Below are 19,470 nucleotides of genomic sequence, written 5' to 3'. Positions count from 1 at the left end.
TAGAAATATTGCTGATGCCAACTTATTGGAAATGATTTAAATAATATATAACATTAAATAATGTGTAATATAGTATTGATAATAATGCTAAACAAGTATTTTAGTAAATTGACTATATTATATTATAATAAAGGACACCTTCTCTACCCATTTTCTCTCTTTTTATTGTCTCATTTGATTTTATAAAGTTTCTCTTTCTAACTGCCATCAGAAATGCCTGTATTTTCACGTTTTTCATTAAACATATTTTCTTATTATTTTATAGGTATATATCAGTTCAGCTCCACTGAATCAGTTGCAATCGGAAATGCGATAGGTAGAATAAAAGCCAATGATGAAGATATGGGCAAAAATGCTGAAATACACTATAAAATCATTGATGGAGATGAAGAATGTCATTTTGATATCACTACAGACCAGGAAACACAAGATGGAATAATAACAGTTAAAAAGGTTTTTCATATTTTTACATATTGTTTTATTTTACTTTAAAATTGCAAAATAATGTGAAAACAACATCAAGCAGTTTACTGAAACTGAAAGTCCATTACTTTTCAAATGTCAAAAGTTTCAACATGTTCAAATGTTGGGTGCCAAGCCCCAAAACTATAGCCACAACAGTACAATAATATGGACAGGCAGAACAAACATACTACATATATATATATATATATATATATATATATATATATATATATATATATATATATATATATATATATATATATATATATATATATATATATATTACACAAACAAAAATCTAATTTTATTTAATAAACTGGGGAAATCATTTTTAAGTTTTAAGAAATTGGGGTGGCCCTGACTAAAGGTTAATACTTCAAGGGGGCTTAAACTGACAACATTTGGCAAACAATGTCTAAAACCCATAAAGCTATAAAAATAGGACTATTTTGCAATAACCATTGGCTTATGCTAGCTTATTCAATATCAGATAGAATATACTGTCTTATTATTACAGTTAACATAAACTATACAAGTCGACATTATTGTTACCACCATAGCAATGGTATAATTGGGTCAGATTCATTATGGCTTCCCTCTGGTCTGCAGTCCTCACATACTGACTTGTACCAGGTTCCTCCCTCTCTTCTCCCAGGCTGCTTCACATTATGAAAATGGCATTGTCATGTTTTAGATCTTTCTAGTTAATGAGATACTAGATCTCATACCTGTACTATAAATAAGAAAATGTGGCAAATCTAATGTGCTAAGTAATGCTTAATATGCTCAATGCTCAATTTTTATATGTTATACATGTATGGGAGCTGTTATCCAGAATGCATTGGACCTGGGGTTTCAGGATAAGGGGTCTTTCCATAATTTTTTTTTTTTTTTTGCAGAATAGGTCTGTTTTCAATCAAATTCGAATCGTACGAATTGAAGTAACTGCATTCAAACAAATTCGATTCAAAGTTTTCAAAAGTCCACCAATTGATTCCTAATAAATTCTAGGAGGTCCACCATAGGCTAAAACAGCAATTTGGCAGATTTTAGATGGCAAATTGTCAAAGTCTAATTTTTAAAGAGACAGTACATCATAAATTTTCATATTCAAATTTTTTTCAAATTCAAATCGAATTTGGACTATTCCCTAGTCACCCTAGTCGAAGTACATAAAAATTAGCTTGAAATTCGAATTTTTTTATTTTGAATTTTCCACTTCAACCTTTGATAAATCTGCCCCTTAATGTGCATTACTTCATGAGGAGGCACATTTATCAAGGGTCAAATTTCAAATTCATGTGAGTTTTTTTAAACACTCCTAAATTCTTACAAATTCTAAATTCGACCAATCAAAATTTATTTGAAAAATCGAATTTAAAGTCAGAAGAATTGAAATTACCCGAAAATTCTAATCAAATTGAATCTAATTCTAACTCGATTCAAGTTTGAATTGATCCCTGGACCTCTCCCAATGACTTAAACAGCCAGTTGGCAGGTTTTAGGTCCCAAATAGTCGAAATTCAATTCTTAAAGGGCCAGAGTATGATAAATCTCAAAAATCTAATTCAATTTTTTTTACAAAAAAAGAACAAATCGAATTTGGATTACTCCCTATTCGAATTTGAGAGGTTTGACCTGAAAAAAATTCAACAATTCGAATTTGTTAAAGTTTTGAATTGAATTCAAGTTTTTGGGTCAATTAGATTCATCCAAGTTTAATTTTTTTTTAATAAATTTTGATTGGCCAAATTTCAAATTTATGGGAGTTTAAGGGAGTTTTAAAAACTCACATGAATTAGAAATTCGACCTTTGATAAATGTGCCTTTAACCTTTTACCTGCCAAGAACGTAGGTACTACGTTCTTGCAGGGAAAAGCCCTAACTGCCAAGCACGTAGTACCTACGTTCTTGGCTGTAAAGGGCTCCTCTCTGCATCTGCGGTGATTGCTGCTTCAGCAGAGGCTTCCGTTAGTCTCCCCACCCCCTAGGCAATGAGCAGAGGGAGAGGAGGGGGAGGTCACGTGGGTCCTGCGACACGATCGTCGCAGGACCCGTCTACAGTTATGCAGACACATGTCTGCTCCTTGTGCTGCCTCTCCTCTGCTCCTCTCTGCATCTGTGGCGATTGCCGCTTCAGCAGAGGGATCTGTTACTCTCCCCACCCACTAGGCAATGAGCAGAGGGAGAGGAGGGGGAGGTCAAGTGGGTCCTGCGATCGTCGCAGGACCCGTCTATAGTTATGCAGACACGTGTCTGCTCCTTGTGCTGCGTCTCCTCTGCCTGTTCCAGCCAGCCTGCTGCTTCCTGCTGCGTGCACTCTGCTTTAGGTCCCCCCTCTTAGCTGCCCAGGACCCTGCTGGTCATCAGAACTGTAAGTAAGCATTTATTTTACAGTTATACACACATTTACATACTAATTACATGCATGTACAAATACACAATACACATTTTACTAAGTTAGCTTTATTCTTTTTCTTTCAGGCTTTTTTTTTTTTGTTGTTGCAATTTTGTATATGTCAGAATGTGTACTTTACAAAAATATATGTTTTTGGGGGGTCTTGTGCTGTTAGGGGGTCTTGTGGCACAATATACAATCACTGCTTTATGTTCACAGAAGGCGAAAAGACAATTTTCAGAAATGTCATAAAAACCGCTGCCTTAGCGTAACTTTGCAGTACGATAGTTTGGAGTACAAAGACATAATTACCTATTTTGTATTCGTCAGAATGTGTACTTTCTAAAAATATATGGTTTTGGGGGTCTATGTGCTGTTAGTAGGGTATTGTGGCTCAATACGCTGTCACAGGCCATTCTTCACAGAAGGGGAAAAGACAGAGAAGAAAATTCAAATGCACTTATTTTATTTGGGGGTCCGCACATGCCAGCTGCTTTGGTATACCTATGCATATTGGGCATCAAACTGTTAAGCAGACCTGTGGCATCAATATTTAGGGTGTTTTACAATTCTATATAAGAAATTGGGTGAGATAAATGCGGCCAATTGCAATATTTTTAGACAATTTTCAGAAATGTCATAAAAAACGCTGCCTTTAACGTAGCTTTGCAGTAAGGTAGTTTGGAGTAGAAAGACATAATTACCCATTTTAGATACGTCAGAATGTGTGCTTTCCAAACATATATGGTTTTTGGGGTCTATGTGCTGTTAGGAGGGTCTTTTGGCAAATAATACGCAGTCATGGGTCATTCTTCACAGAAGGTGAAAAGACAGCATAGAAAATTCAAATACACAATTTTTTTGGGGTCCGCACATGCCAGCTGCTTTGGTATATCTATGCATATTGGGCATGAAAATGTTCAGTAGACTCTTGGCGTCAATATTTAGGGTGTTTTACAATGGTATGTAAGAAATTGGGTGAGATAAATGCGGCCAATTGCAATATTTTTAGACAATTTTCAGAAATGTCATAAAAACTGCTGCCTTTAGCGTAGCTTTACAGTGAGGTAGTTTGGAGTAGAAAGACATAATTACCCATTTTAGATTTGTCAGAATGTGCACTTTCCAAAAATATATGGTTTTGGGGGTCTATGTGCTGTTAGAAGGGTCTTTTGGCAAATAATACGCAGTCACGGGCCATTCTTCACAGAAGGTGAAAAGACAGCGGAGAAAATTCAAATACACAAATTTTTTGGGGGTCCGCACATGCCAGCTGCTTTGGAATATCTATGCACATTGGGCATCAAACTGTTCAGTAGACCCTTGGCGTCAATATTTAGGGTGTTTTACAATTGTATGTTACAAATTGGGTGAGATAAATGTGACCAATTGCAATATTTTTAGACAATTTTCAGAAATGTCATAAAAACCGCTGCCTTTATCGAAGCTTTGCAGTAAGGTAGTTTGGAGTAGAAAGACATAATTACCTATTTTAGATTCGTCAGAATGTGTACTTTCCACACATATATGGTTTTGGGGGTCTATGTGCTGTTAGGAGGGTCTTTTGGCAAATAATACACAGTCACGTGTCATACTTCACAGAAGGCGAAAAGACAGCGGAGAAAATTCAAATACACAAATTTTTTGGGGGTCCGCACATGCCAGCTGCTTTGGTATATCTATGCACATTGGGCATCAAACTGTTCAGTAGACCCTTGGCGTCAATATTTAGGGTGTTTTACAATTGTATGTAACAAATTGGGTGAGATAAATGCGACCAATTGCAATATTTTTAGACAGTTTTCAGAAATGTCATAAAAACCACTGCTTTTAGCATAGCTTTGCAGTAAGGTAGTTTGGAGTAGAAAGACATAATTACCCATTTTAGATTCATCAGAATATGTACTTTCCAAAAATATATGGCTTTTAGGGGTTACCATAACTTTTTGTAGCTTTTATCCCATATAAAACTGGTAATGTTTGGAAATTAGTGTAAATGTAAGACATCAAATAAGTATGCAAAAGGTAGATTCTGGGGTCTTTACATGCCGTGTGCTTCAATAATCCTATGTACATTGGGCATCAAACTGTTCAGAGGACCCCAGGCTTTCATATTTGGGGTGATTTATCTTGATACCTAATAGTATGTATGAAATAAGGTGCTGCAGGTGGAAGTTTTGAGGTGATTTTTGGAAATTTTCCCAATATTGGCAAATTTAGGAAAGATTTGCGGCTTGGTGCTTTGGGGTAGAAAGACATGCATACCCAATTTAGATTCGGGGGAATGTGTACTTTCTGAAAATATATGGTTTTCTGGGGTGAACGTACTGTTTCCTACCTTTGCCCACCCCAAAATGATGTAAATGTGTTGATTTTGCAGCACCTGAAATGATAGACTAAATGGGGGGGTCTTCCTTTTGAGGCCCCTATATGCCACGTGCTTAGGTACACCTATACATATTGGGCATCAAACTGTTCAGTGGACCCTAGGCTTTCATATTTGGGGTCATTTGTCTTGTTAACCAATAGTATGTTTGATATAAGATGCTGCAGGGTGGAAGTTTTGAGGTGATTTTTGGAAATGTCCCCAAAATTGGCAAATTTAGGAAAGATTTGCGGCTTGGTGCTTTGGGGTAGAAAGACATGCATACCCAATTTAGATTCGGGGGAATGTGTACTTTCTGCAAATATATGGTTTTCTCCGGTGAACCTACTGTTAGTGGAATGTTTGACCTTGAAATCAGAAGTATGCCGTTTTGTGGAGCGGTGCTTTGGAAATTTGCTAGTGTACTGCTTGTAGATTTTGATCTATATAAGTGAGAAATCTCAATAAAACTATATATGGGTGGGCGTGGCCTAAGAGCGCATGTGAGCGCACGTACTTTGCTGAGCTCCTGAGCCGGTGCCGACAAAAAGCAGCCTTTTAGCAGTCCCAGGGTAGTAAACTGCACAGAAACTGTGAGCGGACGTCCCAGCCAACATGCCTAAGAAAAAAGATAAGCAGCAGCCACTGCGACTCACCGCATTTTATGGCTCTCAGCCGAAGACGCCAAACCAGGACGACAGCCAAGATGGCGCCCAGTCCTCCTCCTGCAGATCCTCTCCACAGCGCGACGCTGAGCTGGAATAGCAGGCAGCTAAGTACAGAGATACACAGTTTAATAATGAAACGCATTTAAAGGCGCTATTGGCGCAATTAAGGGAGGATATCCATTCGGATACAAAACAGGCAGTGCAGGACATAAAATCTGAACTGCATGAGATTGCAGCTCGCACTGACCATGTTGAAACTAAAATGGAGGAGTTAGTGGAGGCTCATAATAACATGGCAGACACGGTTGAAGCGCAAGAGTCCATGATATCTATACTGCAAAGTAAATTGGCTGATGTGGAGGACCGTTCCAGAAGGAACAATATCAGGCTGAGGGGTATTCCTGAGGTTATAATGCAGCAGCAGCTTTGCCAATATGCACAAGATTTAATACTTGCTACGCTCCCAGAAACCCCTGCAGACCACCTCCTCATAGATAGGATCCATAGGATCCCCAAGCCCACAAACGCGCCAAGTGAGGCTCCCAGAGATACCATACTCAGGATTCACTTCTTCCATATAATGGAAGACTTGATGCGCTATGCCAGACAACACAAAACATTCCCAGAGCCTTATGGGAAAATACAGGCTTTTGCTGATTTCTCTGCAGCTACCATGGCTAAAAGACGTGAATTAGCTGGGATAACGCAAACTCTTCGCCAAAACGATATACCGTATAAATGGGGTTTCCCTACGAAGCTCTTGGTTCATTGGCAAAACTCCACAAAAACAATCCTGACGGTGGATGAAGGGAAGCAAGCATTGGCAAAGTGGAACATTCGTCTTACAGCGCCACTAAAGCCAAGACAACCCCTTGGAAAGATGCATGTTGGCACTGACAAAGAGAAAGGAGAGAAGGAGATGATAACGCAACCACTTGAAGACCCATGCATGCTACGAGGAATCTCAGCCCACCCTGGGTTAACTACTCTAGCAACCGTTCCAGGCACCGGAACAGGAACAGTTGGGTTTTCACACCTACGAAATCACATCTCCCCCCCAACCACTTTCTCTCCTATTGCAGGACTGTCTGCCCGCTTTTGGGCATGTATGCAACAAGAGATCAGCCGCAAGTGCTCGATGGACTGTACATAAGTTCTAGGTTTTATGTTTTCTTTGTTCTCTTTTCCTGGGAAACTGGCAATTGCTATTTTGATGTATTATGCTGTATTGCTCTGGGGTCAGCTAGTATGGTCACAGTATAGCACTTCCATTAGCCAATATGGTACTTAAATGTATGTCCATTAACGCGCGGGGCCTGAATACCCCCCCGCAAACGTCTATTAGCCTTGGCTGAATGCAAAAAGCATCGGGCAGATATTGTCTGGATCCAGGAAACGCACTTCCGTTTGGAAGATCAAATGTCCATAGGCAATAAACATTACAAAATGATAGTGGCAGCACCCTCGCAAACTAAAAAACGGGGTGTAGCTATTTTAGCTAAGCAGACTCTCAATATTTCTAGTGTGAAACATTTAGCTGACCCCAATGGCAGATGTCTAATTGTTGTATGCATTGTGAACCAGCAGCAGTATACGCTAATGAATCTTTACTCCCCTAACACTAACCAAAATTTATTTCTGAAACAAGCCCTTGAGCAATTACAAAATTATAAACAGGGTACTGTTATTGTTGGCGGAGACTTTAACAATGTTTTAGACCCAAACATGGATAGATCACCACAAGCGACGGCATTGCCCCCACAGTACCATGCTGAGGTGACCAAGAAATCCCTAACATTCACAAAACTGCTAGCCCAATATAACTTGTACGATGTCTGGAGAGTGCAAAATCCAACTTTGAAGGATTTTTCGTATTACTTGTCCCACCATAGGTCGTAAACTAGAATAGATCTCTTTTTGACCCACCCTCAAACTCTAAATTTAGCCTCCCAGTGTACAATTCAGAATACGACTTGGACGGATCATTCCGTGGTCGCATTTGCACTGCAGGAGAAGTATCAGTTTACTGCACGGCCCCCGTGGAGGCTCAATAATGCTCTACTAACAGATAAAAATGCTAATAACCAACTAGAAAATAAACTCACAGAATTTTTTCTCCACAATGATAGCACAGATATAGCTGACTTAACGCTTTGGTGTACACACAAGGCGGTACTTAGAGGACATTTTATTAGTATAGCCTCTCATAAAGCAAAAGTAGCGAAAGCTCACCAAGAACAGCTTCTTCAAAGAATTCAGGTTCTAGAGCAGGAGCAACGGACATCCCCCACTCCTGACACTGTAGTCCTTTTAAATAGGCTTAAAGAAGAGGTAAATTTACTTATTCTTAACAGATGCCACAACCAGCTAATTAAAGTTAAAAGCATGCAATATGCCATGCGAAATAGAGCGACGGCCATTCTCAAAAGGCAACTAGTAAAACAGCGAATGCATCATCGCATTGATAAGATCCAGGAACCCGCTCAGGAAGCTAAAATAAACCCCACGGACAAAGCAGATACTTTTGCCAAATTCTATAGCGACCTCTATAATTTAAAAGACAGCCCCTCCACGGAGCAACCTTTAGAGGCTGATATCAAACTGTTCTTACAACAACTGCACTTGCCACACTTGCCCTCGTCTATGATCCCACCGTTACTAGAACCTCTCAGCAGGGAAGAAGTCTTGCAGGAAATAAAAAACCTGCCGCAAAACAAAGCCCCGGGCCCAGACGGTTTTACTAACAACTAGCAACGGCTGGGCAATTCCCCCAAGAAATGTTGCAATCATATATATCAATCATACTGAAACCGGGGAAAGACAGTACCAAATGTGCTAACTATCGCCTTATATCGCTGTTAAATAGCGACCTTAAGATTTATGCATCAATCATAGCGAAACGCCTACAAAGGGTTCTACCACTTTTGATCAACACTGATCAAACAGGCTTTGTTAAACGTCACCAGCTACATGATAACACGAGGAGGCTTATCAACATGATTCATCAGGTACATAAGCATCGAACTCCTTCTATTCTATTGGCATTGGACGCTGAGAAAGCGTTCGATCGAGTGAATTGGACTTATCTCAAATTGGTTTTAGAGTGCTTTGGCATCCCTAATATGCTTATCACAGCTATCTTGGCCCTATATTCCAACCCAACAGCCCAGGTCAATGTACATGGTTTTCTATCTAAAGTCTTCCCCCTGTCAAATGGTACTAGACAAGGTTGCCCGCTGTCGCCCCTTATTTACATTTTGAGTATAGAACCACTAGCCCAGGCCATTAGGGACTCCCAGAGAATTTGGAGTGTGTCACTAGGTCCTCAAAACCACAAGGTCCTGCTTTTTGCAGATGATATTGCATTACTGCTAACTAATCCTGAAGTTGCCTTACAGGAACTGTTTAAATTGATTGGACATTGGACACTTTGGCAGGTTGACGTATTTTAAGCTTAATATCACTAAGATCCAGGCGCTACCTATCTTTTTACCTGAGCCGGATTCTACCAAATTGAAGCTTGAATATGACTTGGACTGGCAAACCACGGCGATTCACTACCTTGGTGTGGAAATATCAGCAGACCCGACTCAACTCTACAAACATAACTTTGCATCCATGCTAAAAGACACGCAGACGACCTTGAATATGTGGCAGACGACGTACGTTTCTTGGATGGGACGGATAAACGCAATCAAAATGCTGATAATTCCGAAAATTCTGTACAAATTTAGAGCTCTGCCCATCCCACTGTATAATACCTTTTTTCAACAAATCCGGAGACTGCTTCTATCCTTTATTTGGAACTATCGTAAACCAAGGATCTCCCGAGCAGTGATGTATGCACATAAGAGAAAAGCAGGATTGGCCTGCCCAAACCTGCAAGCATATTACAAAGCCACAATTCTGGAACAAATGGCTGATTGGCACTTACCCCACGGGAGTAAGAAGTGGGTGGATATGGAAAACTGGCTCTACAAGTCCAAATTTGATCACACTAACCTCTCACATGTCTGGACATTGGGGAAGCACAACTACACAAGTTTGGGACAGTTGTCCCCGCCCATCACTGCTACATTGAAGACATGGTATACAGTGAAGGCTAACAGACAGCTAAGCAACCCATTATCGGTGCTGGCGCCCATCTCTATCCTTGGGGAAGCCATACCGGACTTGAACCTCAAAACCTGGCACCATCTAGATATAACTAAGATTGGAGACCTGTATGATCGGAATGGGATGAAGCTCTTCTCTGGCTTAAAATCAGAGTATAACCTGCCTGACATCCAACTTTATTCCTATATCCGTATACAACACTACTTACAAACGAATAACTGGCTGAGTGCGCGTCAACCGACTAGATATGAAATGAAATGTTGGCATACCCAAGGAGCCAAGAAAGGTATCACTCTGGTCTATAATGTACTTATGCAAGACTCAACAAGTCACTTACAGTTGGCAAGGGTCGCATAGGAAAGAGACTTGAATCTGTCAATTGACCTAGAGTCGTGGGAGTACTTATTTGGCCAATCATCCAAATTCTCTAGGGCACTCAATCAGCACGAACTTACTACAAAAATAATGTACCGATGGTATATGACTCCGGAGAAAATTCACAACGCTTTTCCCGAAGTGCCAAATGTGTGATGGAGATGCCAGAGGGATGTTGGGACTATGCTGCACATATGGTGGACGTGCCCCATTGCGCAAAGATACTGGTTCATGGTTAACCAAATAATAACGGACACCACAGGTATTTTCCCATTCGCTTTCGCCAGAAATGGCCCTACTTAGCTTGTTTGCCATTCAAATGGATAGAACATCAAAACGACAAACCATCCAAATATTGTTGGCCAGTAGAAGCCTGCTGCAAAAAGGGATTTCCCAAAATTTATTCCATGGTGCTCTTGAACACTTCACCGTGATCATTGTGAAGTGTTCAAGAGCACCATGGAATAAATTTTGGGAAATCCCTGTTTACAGCAGACAAGGTATTGGCGTTCATTTTTTCTGATTTATGAAGGATAGGTCATGTCAGACAAACTGGCAATCTGGGCAGCTAAATGGCAAATGAGATTCAATGTTGATAAATGTAAAGTCATGCACCTGGGATGTAAAAATATCAAACCCACTTTTATCCTTAATAGGACTGCACTAGGCAAATCCATTATGAAAAAGGACCTTGGAGACCTTGTAGATGTTAAACTTGGCTGCAGCAAGCATTGCCAGTCAGCAGCATCAAGTGCAAATAAGGTCTTGAGCTGTATTAAAAGGGGCATTTAATCATGGCAGAAAGCGGTCATTCTTCCACTGCATAGAGCACTGGTAAGGCCCCATCTAGAATATGCCGTACAGTTTTGGTCTTCATCTCTCCAACAGGACATTATTGTATTAGAGAGGGTCCAGAAAAGGGCATCTAAGCTTGTAAAAGGTATGGAAAATCTTAGCTATGAAGAAAGACTGGCCAAATTGGAGATGTTCACGCTGGATATGTATAAATATATAAGGGGATCATGTAATAATCTCTCTAAAGCTTTATTTACCAGTAGGTCTTTCTAGCTGACACATGGTCACGCGTTCCGTTTAGAAGAAAAGGGGTTCCGCCTAAATATTCGGAAGGGTTTTTTTTACAGTGAAAGCTGTGAAGATGTGGAATTCTCTCCCTGAATAAGTTGTGCTCGCTGATACATTAGGTAGCTTTAAGAAGAGGTTAGATGGCTTTTTAGCAAGCGAGGGAATACAGGGTTATGGAAGATAGCTCATAGTACAAGTTGATCCAGGGACTAGTTTGATTCCCATTTTGGAGTCAGGAAGGATTTTTTTTTCCCGCTCTGGATCAACTGGCAGTTAGGCATGTTAAAAAAAGTCAAAAGGTTGAACTTGATGGACGTGTGTCTTTTTTCAACCTAACTTACTATGTTACTATGTACAGTATATGTACAGGAATGTGTCAGTCGAATCCAGAAGCTTGCCTTACTGAGTATTTCAAAACACACACAATAGTATTATTATCTTAACATAGTGTAGATTTTATACTATTATATTAATAATATCTCTCAACCCTCTTACTAGGTTTCTGGTACTTTTGCGCAAGCAGATAGTGAATCCACACCAATAAGCATATATTAAAGTGATATATTGTAAAATAAATCAATGGATTGTGAGAGATAAATGATTACACTTAAACTAAAACAAAAATTACAATATTTACAGTTATAAACTATACAAGTCTACATTAATGTTACCACCATAGCAGTGTAATAGAGGTCAGCTTCATTATGGCTTCCCTCTAGTCTACAGTCTTCACAACCTGACTTGTCCCAGGTTCCTCTGTCTCTTCTCCCAGGCTGCTATCTTCTCTAGCTGATTCCTTCTCCCTCCACTCTGTCCATGGTTCTTTTATCCTGGGTTCCCACCTGCCCCTCACCCTCCAACTGAAAAGATGCCAAGATAAACCCCCAACTTGCCTACATCCTGTTGAACAAGTTTTCCCGCATACAGTAAGTTGATTTATGGTCCCTACAGCAGACATAGGCCTTAGTAGTCACAGAAAAACCTTGGTTATGATAATCAAGGTTTCATGTAAGTTTCCTGGGCAACTACTTTCCTATTAAGTATCAAAACCAAGATGGCAATTTCTTACAATAGTGTCTAATCAAATTAAACATTAACTCCACCTAAAGCCTTCGACTCAGTGAAGTGGCAATACCTATGGGCAACAATGCATAAGTTTGGTTTTGGTCCTTATTTCATTAAATAGGTCCAAATGTTGTATACAACGCCCTCAGCCCAGGTTAGAGTAAACAATCTCAACTCAAAACCCTTCCCCTTGTCCAGAGGCACACGACAATGATGTCCTCTCAGGCCCCTCCTATTTGCAATAGCTATAGAGCCCCTAGCCTTAAGGTTCTCGAATCACCTAGAATACGTGGCTTCCGGTTGGGTCCTCGAGAGGAAAAATTGGCCCTCTATGCCAATGACGTGTTGTTATTCCTCGGAGACCACAATGAATCGTTAGAGGAAATGCACAGTGTCGTACTGACCCGACGGGAAACCGGGAAAAAAACCCTTAATGGGACCCTGTCAGCCAGTCCACGCTCCCGATCAGTTTGTTCTTAAAAAACATGTGTTCAAGCAATCCCTCATCACATGGGCCAAGCTTCCTGTAACCTTGTGGGGACGGATGAACATATACAAAATGATATACTTACCGAAAATTTTATATGCTTTATTAAACTCTCCAGTTTATATCCCACTCTCATTCTTTAGAAGAGTCACATCCATACTGATCTCATTCTTATGGGCTAACAAAACACCTAGAATTGGGAATCGTTAACTGCCCCCACAGATAGGTGTGGTCTTGGTCTCCCACATCTCCATCTCTACTACTTAGCAGGGCAGTTGTATCATATACACTTGTGGTTCCATCCTAATGAAGACAACCCAAGTAGCTCATTGCTGGGAGCCCTAGTGGGCTCGCTAGAGGCACTCTGCAGTGTCCCCTATAGGAGGCTAGAGGATTACGATTCACTCCCCACTACCATTTCTACTCCCTGCAAGGCATGGATATCGGCGTGCAAACTTTCAAAAGTATCTGCCCCCCTAAGATCTCCACATTTACCGCTATGGAGAAACACAAACCTGCCCCACCTGCAAACTTTACAAGACTTCTTTTACTGGCCCCAAAAGCACATTAGGTCCCTAGGTGATCTGCTGATAGATTCCAGGTTCCACACTATGGACCAAATTAAACAATTAACCGCTCAACCAGCGATCCACTGGTTTAGATATCTGCAACTCAGAGAGGACTTTAGAGTTCAATTCTCTACACTCCAGATTACATACGATGCCCCAAAATTTGAAGAGATACTCTGGGACCCTAAAGTTGGGAAACTGATTTCATCTTTCATGAAATTTTAACTGTGCCACGTGCAAGTTTAGGAAAACAGCGGGAGTTTAGGGAGCTAAATGCGTGGCTCAAGTCTTGGTGTAGGAAGGAAGGGTTTGGGTTCCTAGAGCACTGAGCTGATTTTTCCTTGGGGTACAACCTATACAGTCGTGACGGTTTGCACCTCAATGGAAGGGGGTCCACGGTGCTAGGGGAAAAAATGGCTAAGAGGTTGGAGGAGTGTTTAAGGCAAGGGGGGGGTGAGATAAAGAATTATGTGGAAGCTAGGGTAGATGGGGCAGTGGGGTTAGTAAGGGGTCATGGGGGAGGAGTGAGGGGGGCATACAGTTTACCAGCTAAGGAGGTCCCTCTGTTACAAGCAAAACATAATAATACTAACTTAACATATAATTCTTCACTAAGTAATGCAAATTTCAAAAGTAAAAGTAGTAACCTACGCTGTATGCTGGCAAATGCACAGAGTTTGTCAGGTAAAATGGGAGACCTAGAATTAATTGCATGCTCTAAAAATTATGATATAATTGGTATCACTGAGACTTGGTGGGATAAAACATGTGACTGGATTGTGAATTTAAATGGTTACACCCTTTTTAGGAGGGACAGAGGGATTACAAAGGGTGGAGGAGTGTGTTTGTATGTAAAGCCTGAATTAAAGCCATGCGCTAAAGAAATAACCATAGCTGGCACTGGTGAGGGTGTAGAATCCCTCTGGGTAGAGATTTTGACTGGGCAAAAGGTTACAAAAATAATTATCATTGGTGTATGCTATAAACCACCTAAGTGTCGAGTATGAAGCCCAGCTACTCTTGCAGATACAAGCGGCTTCACAGCTGGGTCAAGTTGTTGCTATGGGTGACTTCAATTATCCAGACATTGACTGGGGTAATGGGGTTGCTAAGAAAGAAAAAGCTAGTAGGTTTGTAAATATGCTGAATGACAACTTTTTATTCCAGCTCGTTCAAGAACCTACTAGGAATAACTCTCTTTTGGACCTTGTAATAACTAATAATACTGAACTCATCTCTAACATTTGTGTGGGTGAGCATTTAGGGAATAGTGATCATAACATGGTCTCCTTTGAGATTCTGTTGCAGAAGCAATTCTATAAGGGAGTAACTAAAACACAAATTTTCCAGACGTGCAAACTTTGACAGTATAAGAGCATCTCTGCAACATATTAAGTGGGAAATGCGTTTCACAGGGTTAAACACAGAACAAAAATGGGAAGTCTTTAAAATGCTGCTTAATAAATAAACTTGTCAGTATATTCCACTTGCGAGCAAGGAACGTCGTTGCAAAGCAAAACATTTTTGGTTCAATAAAAGTGTTGGTGTTGAGGTGGGTAAGAAAAGACGAGCTTTTAAGGCTTTCAAGTTAGCAGGGACAGCCGAATCATTTATAAGGTACAAGGGGGCTAATAAATCATGCAAAGAAGCTATAAGGCAAGCTAAAATTGATATAGAAAAGGATATTGCAGCAAGCAGTAAAAAAAATCCCAAATTATTTTTTAAATATGTTAGTAGTAAAAAAATTAATCAGGAAGGGGTGGGACCCTTACTATCAGAGGGGGGTCAGCTGGTTGATGAAAACAAAATAAAAGCGCAGATTCTGAACTCATATTTTTCATCTGTCTACACAAATGAGGAACCAATAAGTGAAGGTTTCCTTCTTAATAGTCCCAATTCTAGTAATACAACTAATGATGCATGGTTCACACATGATGAAATTCAAAACAGACTAGAACATGTTAAGATTAACAAAGGTCCCGGGCCAGATGGTATTCATCCCAGGGTACTTAGCGAGCTTAGCTCTGTGATTGCCAAATCTCTTTACTTAATTTTTCAGTATTCATTGAGATCTGGCAAAGTGCCGAAAGACTGGCAAATTGCTAATGTGGTGCCTCTATTCAAAAAAGGATCCCCTTCTCAGTAACAAGTTGTCTAATTCTGGGCAGTGTCATTTTGTGGCTACTAAAGCAAATAAAGTTCTGTCTTGCATAAAAAAGGGCATTAACTCAAGGGATGAAAACATAATTATGCCTCTTTATAGGTCCCTGCTAAGGCCTCATCTGGAGTATGCAGTGCAATTTTGGACTCTCCTTAAGAGGGATATAAATGAGCTGGAGAGAGTGAGAGACGTGCAACTAAATTGATTAGGGGATAGAGGACTTAAATTATGAGGGTAGACTGTCAAGTTTGGGGTTGTTTTCTCTGGAAAAAAGGCACTTGCGAGTGGACATGATTACATTTTACAAGTACATTAGAGGACATTATAGACAAATAGCAGGGGACCTTTTTACCCATAATGTGGATCACCGTACCAGATGCCATCCCTTTAGACTAGAAAAAAAGAACTTTCATTTGAAGCAACGTAGGCGGTTCTTCACAGTCAGGACAGTGAGGCTGTTGAATGCACTGCCAGGTGATGGCTGAATCAGTTAATGCCTTTAAGAATGGCTTGGATGATTTTTTGGACAGACATAATATCAAAGGCTATTGTGATACTAAGCTCTATAGTTAGTATAGGTATGGGTATATAGAATTTAATTTTATAGTAGAGAGGGGTGTGTGTATGGATGCTGGGTTTTCATTTGGAGGGGTTGAACTTGATGGACTTTGTCTTTTTTCAACCCAATTTAACTATGTAACTGTGTAACTATGTAATAAACCACTTGCACGAGCAATTGACATTTCCCGGAGCCTGTACACCTGAGATTTGCTTACTGGGGATCGTGGAAGACCTACTTCCCCTAATCAGGTCCAGAATACTCATTAAAACTGTGCTATTCTATGCTAAAAAGACTTTGGTATTGAAATGGATGGCCCCCCAACCTCCCACAGTACAACAATGGTTGTCACTAGTAGGAAAGTCACTGGTAAATGTTAAATTGACATATGAAGCAAGAGGGTGCCCCTCCAAGTTTGAGAAAATATGGTCCCCCTGGTTAGACTCACACCCAGAACAGGATCCTTGAGAAGGAGCAGTAGCTGATTCTCTCAGGGCGCTTGAATGCTCCTAACGGTTATTTGAAGTGTAATTGCTATATGATGTATGCTGCTGACTCATGCAACAGACAGTACTGTATATATTTAAGATAATTTTAACTGTTTCTCTTTTGTTTTGTACCCCTCCCCCCTTCCCCTTTGTTAAAATTCAATAAAAACATATGCTTTAAAAAAAAAAGACATTAACTCTACCATATAGTGTACTGTGATATAAAAGCAAGTTAAGAACAATGTATCATGCAGGAGTACAAGGCTTAGCTTAAATGATAATGCCACCCGCAATCATATTAAAAAATATAATTCCATTTTTACTTTCTTTAATGAAAAAGAAACCTATCTCTTATATACTTTAATTAAATAATGTCTACCATTTTTATAAAAAACCTGACTGTATGCAAATTCTCCCTTCACTTACTTTCTCTGACTGATGAGGATAGGAAACTTCAGAAGGTCCCTAACTGCTCTGCAGGGAAACAATCTTATTTTTAAATGGCAAGGGGGGACTTCACAGAACTCGAGCAGCTTTGTTTGTTTCCCTGTAGAACAGCCTGTGACCATGTAGAGATTCATATCTGCAGCAGTCAGAGCAAGTAAACAAAGGGGGAATTTTCACTGCATACAGTCAGGTTTCTTATATATACTTATATATGGTACACATTGTTTAATTGAAGTATATGGTACATAATTTTTAATTGAAGTATATTGGGGATAGGTTTCTTTTTCAGTTAATAAAGTAAAAATGATATTTTATTTTTGCTTGTACATCCTCTTTAATGTTTCCAACTCCAGTGGCAGGGACAAAGATCATGGAGCCATATTTATGCAGCCACTGGTTCTAGAGAGTTGGATAAAGTTTGTATTAAACAAGACAAAAACTATAAAATACACATTAGATTACATGTCAACACAGGACCCAGTGCATTCTGCATATTCTGATTATTTATCAGTCTTGCTGATTAATATCTGCTTCTATGGCAGATATTGTTTGACTTGTTTGATAATTTATGATGACCCCTAAACATAGCCTCCCAACAGCAGCCCAGACCACCCTGAGCATGTGCATGGTCTAGGTCTTGCAAAGATGTTTAATAAAGTTACAAGATGGTCACCCCCTGTGTCTAACTTTGAAAGCATAAATTATTTCTTGACATAGGCTTCTGGTGCAGTAATTTAATGTTTATGTTTAGTATACAAAATACAGCATTTCTAGCATTATACTATTTTAGATGTTAGTTTACCTTTAAGCTACTATGGGGTAGATTTATCAAAGAGTGAACTTTCACTATCACCTTTTGATAAATATGCCTTTAAAAATCCCATAGAAATTAATGGATAGAGGCATATTTCACTCTGCGGACTGTGGAGATCTCTAACTTCACTCTTTGATAATTCTACCCCTATGTATTAGTAACAATGTTGGAAATGTGGAGTGTCTGGGGTCACCCCCCTGTAAATGATGGTGAGCAGACAGCAGGTGTTAAGGAGAAGAAGCACCCTCATTGGTTAAGCAGACTAGGGGGGTTGAGCAGGAGCCATTAATAAAGCATTCCCAGCAATGTCTGCATGTGTTTGCAATTGGTGAAGCTGAAACTAGGGGGCTCCAAAAAGTATTGTATTCCCCACAGAGGTCTCCTGGGTATTACTATATAGAAACAGGGCTCAAAGACAGGTGAACCATTGAAGAGGCTAAGGGGGCTTAAAGGCAAGAACCAGAATGTAAAAGTCCCTGTGCCTCACAATTAGCATAATTCTATTAGGAATGTAGACCATTACCCCCAAAAATGGCTGTCGCTTATTAGGCCATCAGTACAAACACATTGTGTGTGAGAGGGGCAATTAATAGAACACCAGTTTAACCAACATGCCATAATTATTATGAATTCCACTTGTCTGGATGAGTATTGGTCACTCCTCCATACAGAGCCACATGTAATTACAGTAAGTTGTGTGGGCTGTTATATGGATTAAAAATTAGAAAAACACAGATATATATATACTACAACTACAAGAGGTCCTCTTGCACTCAACCCATTATCAATATATTTAAGACAGCGACATTTTGTGCATACTGCTACTAAAAAATGCCTTACCCTTTAAACAACACAGGGATTGTTTGTCCATATATTGCAATATATTTAAGCTGGCCAACTACGTCAAAGTCATCCCATATCTGGCCAGTCCTACGCTTAATTTTCATCTGATTCATTAAGAATTCAATTGCTTAATTATACATTTTACAAAGGGACTAAGTTTTACCTGCAACTTACTAGCTGCTTTCAAAGTAAAACTCCCAAACTTGGCTGCCCTTTTATTAGACACCAGTGGGATCACCTGACTATAGATGGGAAGGGTGGGAGCTACAACATGGAGCTGGTCACTGCTCCTGTATAACTATAACAAACAAGGGAAAGTTGTGCTCACCACTATTTCTTAAAACCATTAGGCGGGGGTGCACTGGTGTCTAATAAAAGGGCAGCCAAGTTTGGGAGTTTTACTTTGAAAGCAGCTAGTAAGTTGCAGGTAAAACTTAGTCCCTTTGTAAAATGTATAATTAAGCAATTGAATTCTTAATGAATCAGATGAAAATTAAGCGTAGGACTGGCCAGATATGGGATGACTTTGACGTGGTTGGCCAGCTTAAATATATTGCAATATATGGA

The 19,470-nt window shown here is 39.8% G+C and overlaps 1 protein-coding gene across 1 annotated transcript in view; it reads left to right on the top strand.

The window, feature by feature from the left end:
• Nucleotides 1-19,470, top strand: part of LOC108718521 (cadherin-9) — a 206,977-nt gene that overhangs the window by 167,834 nt on the left and 19,673 nt on the right. Inside the window, exon 6 of the mRNA XM_018266858.2 lies at nt 266-453. Coding sequence (XP_018122347.2) covers nt 266-453 — 188 coding nt within the window. The remainder of the gene's footprint in view (nt 1-265; nt 454-19,470) is intronic.

This window comes from Xenopus laevis, chromosome 6L, assembly GCF_017654675.1.
Source record: "Xenopus laevis strain J_2021 chromosome 6L, Xenopus_laevis_v10.1, whole genome shotgun sequence".
NCBI lineage: Eukaryota > Metazoa > Chordata > Amphibia > Anura > Pipidae > Xenopus > Xenopus laevis.
This window is presented reverse-complemented; position numbering and strand designations above follow the sequence as displayed.